This window comes from Schistocerca gregaria, chromosome 3 (genome assembly GCF_023897955.1).
Source record: "Schistocerca gregaria isolate iqSchGreg1 chromosome 3, iqSchGreg1.2, whole genome shotgun sequence".
NCBI lineage: Eukaryota > Metazoa > Arthropoda > Insecta > Orthoptera > Acrididae > Schistocerca > Schistocerca gregaria.
Genome location: NC_064922.1, coordinates 450,078,218 through 450,089,672, shown reverse-complemented (window position 1 = coordinate 450,089,672; position 11,455 = coordinate 450,078,218). Strand labels below are relative to the sequence as shown.

At 41.2% G+C, this 11,455-nt stretch overlaps 1 protein-coding gene across 1 annotated transcript in view; it reads left to right on the top strand.

Moving 5' to 3' along the window:
• Positions 1 to 760: 760 nt before the first annotated feature.
• The window catches only part of LOC126355414 (uncharacterized), a 138,510-nt gene continuing 127,815 nt past the window's right edge, over positions 761 to 11,455 (top strand). Inside the window, exon 1 of the mRNA XM_050005718.1 lies at positions 761 to 785. Coding sequence (XP_049861675.1) covers positions 761 to 785 — 25 coding nt within the window. The remainder of the gene's footprint in view (positions 786 to 11,455) is intronic.

Genomic DNA, 11,455 nt, shown 5'->3' with positions numbered 1-11,455 from the left:
AGCACTATGGGACTTAACATGTGAGGTCATCAGTCCCCTAGAACTTAGAACTTCTTAAACCTACCTAACCTAAGGACATCACACACATCCATGCCCGAGGTAGGATTCGAATCTGCGACCGTAGCGGTCGCGCGGTTCCAAACTGAAGCGCCTAGAACCGCTCGGCCACTCCGGCCGGCATACCTCAGGAGGACATCCAACTTTGTCAGTCAGTTCCAAGCCGAATAACAGCTTCCATAACGGCCCGAGGTGGACCCATGCGTCATTGACTTGCACAGTTTGTGAAGCACTTTCTGCAGAATGAATGATCCAATTTTTCTAAAATTGTAATCATTTCTTTGTCTGTTCACGTACATCACATCTACCGATTTACGTCGCATTCGGATAATTCCTTCGTAGTGTCTCTTTTTTTTGTCTTAGAGTGTAGCAACAAATCGTACAACTTCATTCATGGTGAGACGATAGTTCCTTTGTGCCATTCCGTCATGTCTCCACGTCGAACCATCTTACTGCGCTAATATCATAGAACCGGCTGGTACAGTACACACCACCTTACCATCGAGACTTAAGTCAGCGGTGGAGGGTCACATGACCTCCTGGTACCAGTTCTGCACTACCTACAGCACTCCGAAGCGGCCAGTGTGCTTTTCAGGGGGTGAGGCCACCTCAGTGCGCTAGCGTGGAGAGCTGCATCGAATCAGTCTTCAAACTGAGGCCGCAACAACAAGAGGTAGAAGAAGAAATGGTTTTGCCCTTAGCAATGACTTGGGAGCCTGTGGAACAAGGTAATAAGAAACTACCTGCCTGTCAAAACGTATTTGTGTATTACAACGTTTTTCTGGACGTAAAACGATGGTCCTGAGCGTTGCCAGTAGTTCTGCATCAGGTGTAATAGCGTCTTCCAGATTAAGCTTGGCGTTTACAGTCCCTCCAGAAGAGCAACACGAGCTTCGTCTTTGTCAGACCTTATCATCGTCAGCGTCATTATTTTATTCTTCTTCGTCGTCATGATATGACATCGCAAGAACCATATTACATGGCTCACTCGGAGAGGAGAGTCATGTTAACTTACGTACTTGCTGTAAAGTAACCCATTGAAAATTAAAGAAGAACCGTGATTAAAAAGAAATATTAATGCACTTAATTCCTCCGAAAAGAAATTGTTTCGAGTCGGGATGCATCACATTGACCACAACAGGATATGACAAAGAACAATATGCCATAAGAAATTTAGTTTTAATTAAATCCACCTAATGTTGGCCAAAATAAGACCCTTACGTTTTATGATTTCGTAGTCTGGTTCAGAGTCTTTGTTGGGGAGCAGATATGCATGGTGCCGGCGGACTGTGATAATATGAAGTCTACTGAGGCAAAATATTTTTTATTACACAAAAAAGTTGATTGGACATCGTGACAAGAAATTTATACTGCAAGGTTCGACTTGTAGAGAATGCAAATCTGCTTATTGTAGTGCCTCATGATGGCGCCTAAATCGACACGCCACCAAACCAGTCTCTTCCCAACACAATTACAAATTGAAAGAGATATAAAGTCTGGATGTATCATTAGTAATACGATCTCTGTTCGATTACTATGAAATAAACTCTAAAATGCATCTGAATACTACTACTATTATTATTATTTGTACTAGCTTATGTAATAAGAAAAGGCGTCCTTACATGAAGGCGGACAGAAGGAGAAAAACTTCACTTTTTAAACTGAATAACGAAAATACATCAGGGAATCTGAATAGACAATGATACATGATACAAATGGATCTTTCACGTAGCACATCAAATTAATTTATTGCTGTGCTGTGTAACTGGATGACTTAAAGTGATGAACTGTTGCAATACTACTATGCTCGTGTAAGATTAGTACAACAAAATACGCTAGTTTTAAGAATTCGTGTGAAGATATTCTTCAGTGACTGGAACATTGGTGTAGGAGATGAAGAAAGAAAATTCTGCACCTCACTCTTTAACTTGAGATTTACTGATGGATTTAGTTAGATACCACGTTGGTCGTCAATGAAATGGGTTCCCTGAAAATGGATCAATAAGCATACATGTTGTGAACTTTTAAACAACTGCTAATTATGTTCTAATTAAGTGCTTTGAGTCAAATAAGTTGCAACAGCATCAGTCACTTCATCGTCCCCGTAACGAAAATGCATGATTGCAGATACATTGCGGTCATGCACACTGACAGTTCGCTGGCCCGTGTTCGGTACTCGCCGCTACCACAATTTTATTTCATTTTATTTTATTCTTCGCAATATTAAACGATTAATTACAAAATTTAAATGTCTTTAAACAGTTCACTTTATATATGTGAAATTAATGTATTCAGTTTAGTTAAGATTACTACTACCCTTGTAAGTCAAAAGGCTTTAGGCCACCATATTGTAGCATATTGACAAAATTTTGCACGAGCCGCCACTGGAAGAATCTCAAGGAAATATAATTCATCCACACGAAAAGTGGCTTACAAAACACCTGTTCGACCGACCCTTGAGTGTTGGGTTTATAGAAAGGACAGGCAAGATCCATTGAAGAAGGGCGCGCTTCGTCAAGGGATCGCCTAGTTGGCGCGCGATCGCTACGTAGCTGTTCAACAAATTCCAGTGGAAACCGCTACAGGAGAGGCACTGTGCCTCATGGAGTACCCTCCGTCACACTTACGGACTATAGATCTAGATCTAAAATGACAGAATAAGCGCTCTGCGGGTGATACGGCTAAAGCCCATATTAATGGGGTCAGAAAAAGAATTAACTGGGCCGCTGCCGCTAAGTTTGTTTAGCGCATTCTTCCTCGTCCGTCGGCTTATTTGTATATCTCAGCGCCCCGGATACACACCGTTCCGTCATTCCGCGCTGTCCGCGGCTCTTCATGTAGTCAGTCACAGGTCACAATTTCCATTCTTCACTTCCACCTCCAGCAACGGGATGCCGAAATCTTCTCTCATCATGCCACATCGTCACTTCGTCCCCATCTCTCATCAGGTGTCTTTCAACTAAAGGCCATGCATCAGGATTTCCTCTTCCTATTAACGAAGCAACATTTCATGTCGTCAAGGAGTGATTCTGTATTTTGTTATTCTCTTTTAAATTGCTGGCATTTGCCTGCAGCTTCTGTCTGTGGTGGAATACGATGGCTGTTCCCGTTGCTTTCGAGACGTTTTCCACCAGCGCACAGAGATTTTTCCAACAGCCCCTTCTGCCTTCTAGGAAACGCGACTGCGAGTACCGAAGCTGGGCTCTTCGGAGAATACATTCCTGGTGATCCTGGTTTTCTTTAGAAACCTTAGTAGCATAAAACTACGTTAAAGTGTATACACTGAGAAAGCTGTCTGTGGAACAATTTTTTGTTAAAGAGGTGTCTGCTGAACGTACTGCGTCTGGCATGAGATATAATACTTGCAAGAAACTTCTTTATTCTCAATACGTTTGCACTGTAAGTGCACTTTCCCACAAAAATGATTCCATGTACAAAAGGAAACATGCAGAATGAACCAGTTTCTTGATTATAAACCTTTCACAGGTGACTAAATAACTTCATTAAATTTACAGAAAGATCCATATTGTAAACTGCACCAGTGCAAATAACTAAACATATTCTTTATTTGGAAATTCAACAACATGACTGTGTCTCGAACCACTTGCTGATATTTTCAAATATTGCCTCTTTCTGTAAGATTACTCTTACATTTGTGATTCTGCTAAAAGGGCAAACAGGTGAGGGTGGAATACCATCGTACATTAGCAAAAATAATTGACCTTGTACTGAACTCTGTGGTTCACCATACTTGATTACTTAAAATAGCAATTTTGGGCACTTGCCAAGAATATTCGTAGGTCAGAAAAGGGTTGCCAGACTGATCTGCAACATCAGTTTGCGAACTTCGTGTAGGCCGTTGTTCACGTGTCTCGGAATTCTCTGCCATCCCTGTACATATGTCCTATCAAGGGATTTGTTGTTGACAATACTGACTCATTCAAAAGAAACTGCAACATTCATTCAGTGAACGATAGACGGGAAAACGATATGCTCTTGCACAATACTTCCGTAAGCACTGTTCAGAAATGTGTGCAGTATTCGGCAGGTTTTATTTTCAGCAGGCTTCCTGTAGAACTGATAAATCCGAGGTATTCAAAGCCAAATTTAAAAGTTTACTTAAGGCACACACCTTTTATTATATGTAGGATGTCCTCGCAGTAGTCTATAACTTTTCTCTGTAATGTATTATTCATTCGTATAGTCTTTCCCAATTTTCATGTTTTATTGATTCTTTAATTCTTTTGTTTATAAATTGTCTGATCATTTTGTAAACTGTGTACTGCCTCCTCCCATGAGCAAGTAGCTGTGGCTCGTATGGTCCCACGGAGTCTGATAAATAAATAAATATGAACGCCTATCACTATGAGTAGTTGTAGTCTTCAGTCCGAAGAGTGGTTTGCATAACTACTGCAATTTATATTCAGTTTATCCTGCTTACTGTATTCACGCCTTGATCTCCCTCTACAATTTTCACCCCTTACACGTCCTTTCTTTACCACACTGACGATATCCTTGTACCTGAGGATTTGTCCTATCAATCGATTCCGTCTTTTAGTCAAGTTATGTCATAAATTTCTTTTTCTCCCGATTCGATTCAGTGCCTCCTCATCTGCTATTCGATGTACCCATCTATTCTTCAGTATTTTTCTACAGCACCAACTTTCACATTTTTTCTTGTTGTCTCAGTAGCTTATCGTCCACGTTTCACTTTAATACACCCGGTAGCTGAATGGTGCCGGCACGGTAGCTCAGCGTGCTCGGTCAGAGGGCTGCGTGCTCTCTGTACTAACAAAACTGAGTCAAGGAATCAACGATCAACTTGAACGGATGTCTTGTGACGTCCGCCCAGACCAAAAGCAACGAACTATATCGAGAGAGGAAAAAAAAAAATGGTCAGCGCGACAACGTAATGTCAATCCAAAGGGCCCGGGTTCGATGCCGGCTGGGTCGGAGATATTCTCCGCTCAGGAACTGGGTGTCGTGTTGTCCTAATCATCAACATTTCATCCCCATCGACGCGAAAGTCGCCGAAGTGGCGTCAGATGGGAGGCCCTAGTCACACGAAATTTACATTTATTTTTACTTGAATACACATCTTAACTCCACACAAATGCCTCCAGAAAAGGCTTCCCAGCAGTTAAATTTATATACGATGTTAACAAATTTATCTTTTCTTGCTTCTCTTGCTATCGCCGGTCTACGTTTTATATCCTCCATACTTCGGCATCGTCAGTTACTTTGCTGACCTAAAAAGAAACTCGTCTACTACTTAGTTTCTCATTTCCGAATCTAATTTTCTCAGCATCGCCCGATTTACTTCTACTGCCAGGACCAATGTTTCACTTTTCTTGGTGTTTGTCTTACAATCTTTTGTCGAGATACTGTTCATTTCGTTCAACTGCTCTTCTTTGTCAGTATTTCAATGTCATCGGCAAACTACAAATTTTGTAGAAAGAGATTTTCACTCTGCAGCGGAGTGTGTGCTGATATGAAACTTCCTGGCATATTAAAACTGTGTGCCAGACCGAGACTCGAACTCGGGACCTTTGCCTTTCGCGGGCAAGTGCTCTTTCTTTCAGGAGGTAGGAGACGAGGTACTGGCAGAGGTAAAGCTGTGAGGACGGGGCGTGAGTCGTGCTTGTGTAGCTCAGTTGGTAGAGCACTTGCCCGCGAAAGGCGAGTTCGAATCTCGGTCCGGCACACAGTTTTAACCTGCCAGGAATTTACAAAGTTTGTATTTCTTCTCCAAGAACTTCAATTCACTTTGTAAATTTCGTTTTGGTTTCTTTCCCAATTTGCTCAATGTAGATGTTGAATAACAACGCAATAAGCTACAACCCTGTCTAATTTCCTCTTCAGCTATGGCTTCCCTTGCATGCTCTTCACTATTACACGATCAAGTCACATCAATGTGATCACCGCAGTGGAGGGTATATAAAGCCTGGTTCATGCACCTATGCTGACTGCTGTTCATCAGCGACGAGGGCTGGAATTTGAACGTCAGTACCCCAACTGGACGTCCACTGAGAGGCGACGTCTGGCCTTTTGAGATGAATCACGTTTTATGCTCCTTCGGACACAAGATCGATCCTTGGCGCATACTCCTTTTAAGGTCTGAAAACAGACACTCTGCAACAATCGTCGGATGGGTCTAGGCCGGAAGAGGGAGGATTATAGTCTGGGGAAAGATTTCATGGCATTCCCTGGGTGATTTCGTCATTCTGGAAGGCACAAAGGATCGACACAAGTATGCATCTATCTTCGGGGACCATGTCCGCTGCTACATGCGGTTTGTTTTACCTCGGAATGACGTAATCTACCAGCAAGACAATGCGAGTTGCCACACAGCTCTCACTCTAAATGCGTGTTTCTAAGAGTACCAGGATGAATTTACCGTATTCCCGTGGAACCAAACACCCCCGGCTTTAAACCCAACTGAGAATCTGTGGGAGCAGCTCGATCGGGCTTTTAGCGACATGGATGCTCAACCGAGAAACTTTGCGCAGCTGGCCATGGCCCTGAGGTCGGCATGACTCCACGTTCCTGTCGGTACCTTCCAGAGCCTTACTGGCACTCCTCCTGCAAGTCTCGAGGTGGTCTGCGCTGCAAAAGAGGATTATTCAGGATTTTGACAGGTGGCCACATTAATGTGACTGGACAGTGTGCAACTACGGTAGGGTTTTCGTACAAGATGTAATAACTCTTCGGTCCCTGTATTTTTATCCCTGTTTCCTTCAAAATTTGCTGTTCGGTGTAGACGTGCGGTTCTAGGCGCTACAGTCTGGAGCTGCGCGACCGCTACGGTCGCAGGTTCGAATCCTGCCTCGGGCATGGATGTGTGTAATGTCCTTAGGTTAGTTAGGTTTAAGTAGTTCTAAGTTCTAGGCGACTGATGACCTCAGAAGTTATTTCCCATAGTGTTCAGAGCCATTTGAATTTGAATCTTCAAAATTTCAAAGAGTGTGATCGAGTACCTGATTCTAGCAGCCCTTTTCTTCCCGGTTAAAACATGGTTAAATGAGGCAGAGTAAATGTGTTGGAAGCAGCAATCGTATCCGAGAATACAGGCTGTCCCAGGAGTGGTCGATATTCAGAAATATAAAAGGCAGCAAAATTCGAACCAAAAAAGTCTAGTGGTCATGAGTTCTAAAATTCATCCCTTAAGGGCCCACTCTCGTCAGCTATTGTTAAGATTTTTTTCCTTGAAAAGTTAATGAAGCAATGAACGTAAATCTTTATATACATTGTAATTAATTGAAACCCTAAACTGCCGACAGGTGTTGCTGATATACCTCGATGGGGACAGCTGAAAATGTGTGCCCCAACCGGGACTCGAACCCATGATCTCCTGCTTACATGGCAAACGCGCTATCCATCTGAGCCACCGAGGACACAGATGAATAGCGCGACTGTAGGGACATCTCCCTCGCACGCCCCCACCCCCCACCCAACACGAGACCCACATTCTCAACTGTCCACAATCTACATACGTAATGTACCTAATAGATATTTGCCCATCCCCTCATTACTCGCGCACACTAAGGTGACGATTCCCAGACACTTTCAGCTGTTTGAACAGCTGTCCCCATCAAGGTACATTAACAACACCTGTCGGCAAACGAGGGTTTCAATTAATTATCATTTATTCTAGAAAAGCTGCACAGTCATTAATGGTATCTGTTCTTTCGAGAGCAACTACTATCTTCACATATTTTTATACATTATTTAATGATTGTTGGACAACATTTTCTGATTGGTTAAAGAAATTAAGTCATCATGAAGCCTTCCCTTACTAGGAGTTAAATTTGCTCTGTCCAGTTGTGGTGTGTCCATGACGGAATCTTATCTGAAATCAAAAGAACGAACAATTTTCTTAATACATAGGATATTGCTCACGGAGTAGCGGCATTTTTTTATCTTTCAATTTTGACAAAATAATAAAAATGGCAAACGTTTGAAATAAACCTGTACTTTTATCGAGTATTTCTGGTAACGTTTTTTGCAATAACTAATGAATGAATTAACATTAAAAGAGAGCCTATTACTCCTTGTGGATGTGACCGAGGAGTAGTTCAGCCAAATTTCAGAAAGATATCTCTATTAGTGTGCCTCAGTCCATTCTGTCAGCTTGAGATACACTGTATCTAGTCTGGTCAAGTAACATGTCTGTGAGCGCTAGTTCACTAGTAGAGATGAGTTTCACACTAGCGAAAATGAACAAGTGCTCGTAGCTCTCAAGGCATGCATTTTAGTTCAAATGGCTCTGAGCACTATGGGACTTAACATCTCAGGTCATCAGTCCCCTAGGACTAACCTAGAACTAACCTAAAGACATCACACACATCCATGCCCGAGGCAGGATTCGAACCCGCGACCGTAGCGATCGCGTAGTTCCAGACTGAAGCGCCTAGAACCGCTCGGCCACTGCGGCCAGCTGCATTTTAGTTTACAAGCCTTTTTTTCTTCGGATCATCGTTCCTGCCATATTCTTCAGACTTTATTGCGATGTGGTGTGCAGCTGCGATGAATCTTTTGAGTGATTGCATGATGCCTTCAGCGACCATTCTCTTTATTTGATGTGCTATTTTTCATTTTAGGCCTTAGGCCAATTTCAAGTATATAGAATGGAAGAATTATACACCGGATGCATTAGTATCACTTTTGATTTTAATATGAGAACAAGTCATATCTCAAGGTGTAATAAACGCATTATAACTGACTTTTAGGAAGAGCCTTTGATGGTACATTATGCCGTTACGTCCTTGCTCCTATTCCTACATGTAATTGTCACTAAATAAATTAGAAATTTTTCGCTGTTTTACGAGCACATTTCTCTTGAGCAGTTCTTGCAAAGCACTTATACATAAGATACGATGTCTCTAATGTAGTAACACTAGGAAAATTACAATTATAATTATAATTCCTTTAAAGTAATTTGAAAATATATGTTCTGTTATTGTGGGAGCACATCATTTTTTAAAAGTTGTTACAAGTATCTTATATATAATCGATCAGAGTACTCTAATGAAACAGTACTGAAAGCTGTGAGAATCGAGTAAAACCTGCTTTGTGGTTGCGTTATCTTTCGCATTTCACTCATACTTATTAATGAGTGTAGTGATAATTATACATTCTATGTTCTGTAGTCCTTCGTCGTAGAACTGGTAAAAAGCTGTCAAGGAATTTTTCATTTCTCAGGTCTTTTGTTCATTTAAAACTGATTGGTTTTTTTTTTTTTTTGATGGATGAAAATTTCAATTTCTTCCATCGCATTCATGATTTTACCTCCCTGTAACTTATGTAATATTCGTAGTGTTTTATCTGTATTAGGTATTTTACGACAAAGTACTACAGAACCATAGAAGTATAATTATCGCTGTACTCATTAGCAAATATGAGTGTAATAAGAAAGATCACGCAACCATGAAACAGTTTTTAGTCGATTCTCATAATTTTAAGTACTGTTTCGTTAGAGTACTGTGATCTATTTTCTGTACACAATTTGTGTAACGGCTGTTCAAAAATAACGTGGTCCGACAATAACAGAACAAATATTTACAAGTTTCTTTATAGAAATTACATAGTCATATTTACTCGATTGATGCACAATAATTAAATATAATTGAGAACAGAGACGTGTAGGTTAATTAACAAATTTCTGTAAGCTTATTATAGTTTTCCTAGTATAGATACGTTAAAACCGTCGTCCTTATATGTAACAGCTTTGTAACAACTGCTCAAAAGTAATGTGCTGCTAAAACAGCGAAAAACTATTTCTAATTTATTTTGTGACAATTACATGTAGTCATAGGAGCAAGGACGTAATGGCATAATGTACCATCAAAGGCTCTTCCATAGGGTAAGTTATAATGCGTTTAGTATACCTTGAGATATGACTTGTTCCTATGTTAAAATCTAAAGTGATACTAACGCTTCCACTGTGTAATGCTTCCGCTTTAGACACCTGAAAGTGGCCTAAGGCCGAAATTGTCCAATCGTACATCAAATAAAGAGAAAAGGCAGCTGACGGCATCACGAAATCATTCAAAAATTCATTGCACCTACAGAACATCGCAACGAAGACTGAAGAATATGACAGGAACGGTCATTCGACTCAAAAAGGTTTAGCAAACAAGGGCTCTACAATGCATGTCTTGAAAGATGTGAGCATTTTTTTCATTTTCACTGCTGTGGGACACATTTCTCGTAGTTTCGAAGGGATGAATTTTAGAGCATATGTTTACTAGCTGAGACTAGATACCGTGTACTTCAAGCTGACGGAACGGATTCCGGGCAAACTAATAGAGACATCTTTGTGAAATTTGACTGAATTACTCCTCGGGCATGTCTGCAGGAAGTAACAGGCTAAGTTTGTTATTTCAATTTATTCATTAGTTACTGCATAAAAGGGTGAGCAAAAGTAAACGACAAAACTAAAGCTTCGTTTCAAACATCCGACTTTTATTATTTTGTCAAGTTACAGAAAAATATGCCATTACCTCCGTGCGCGATGTCCAATACAGGGTGTACATAAAGTCCGGAAACACTTTCAATTATTTATTGCGCAATAACTAAACCCTGTACAGATGTCATAGATATTGCATTTTGATGAAGAACTTTGAAAGTTTTTTTACGAACATTTGAGCCATTCCGAGATCACAGGAGGCACGGCACAGCAATTTCTATGGACTCCTTATGTATATCTCCACATTCACTGCACTCACACTGGGACGCCCGCTTCTCTTTGCCGGGCACAAGCAGCCCGTCGTAACGTATTTGTTGTGCCAGTGGTAAATGGCCTTCCTTGTCGGTAGCTTCTTACGGTACTTTGTTCTAAACATCCGTTGAACAGCTGTAGCACACTTGTTTTTGTAGAACTCCAACACACAGAAAGCTCCGCATCTGAACTGGCCATGTTTCTGGTTCAAATGGCTCTGAGCAATATGGGACTTCACTTCTGTGGTCATCAGTCCCCTAGAACTTGGAACTACTTAAACCTAACTAACCTAAGGACATCACTGCCAGAGGCAGGATTCGAACCTACGGCCGTAGTAGTCGCACGATTCCAGACTGTACCGACTAGAACCGCTCGGCCATCCCGGTCGGCTGGCCATGTTTGCGACCATCGCAGACTATCGGCAAATTAGCAAACGACGCTGTGGCGGTATACATGGGAAAAAAATAAAAAATAAAAACTTTCAGTGTTTCTCTTCAAAATGAAATATGTATATCATCTGTGCAATGTCTGGTTCTTGTGCACTAAATCATTGAAAGTGTTCCCAAACTTTATGTACAGCCTGTATATTAAAAAAAAAAATTGTTGTCTGATTTCAGACATATTTCCAGACTGCAATGCTCGCGTCATGGACACACTTCATTTTGGGCAGAGCAAATT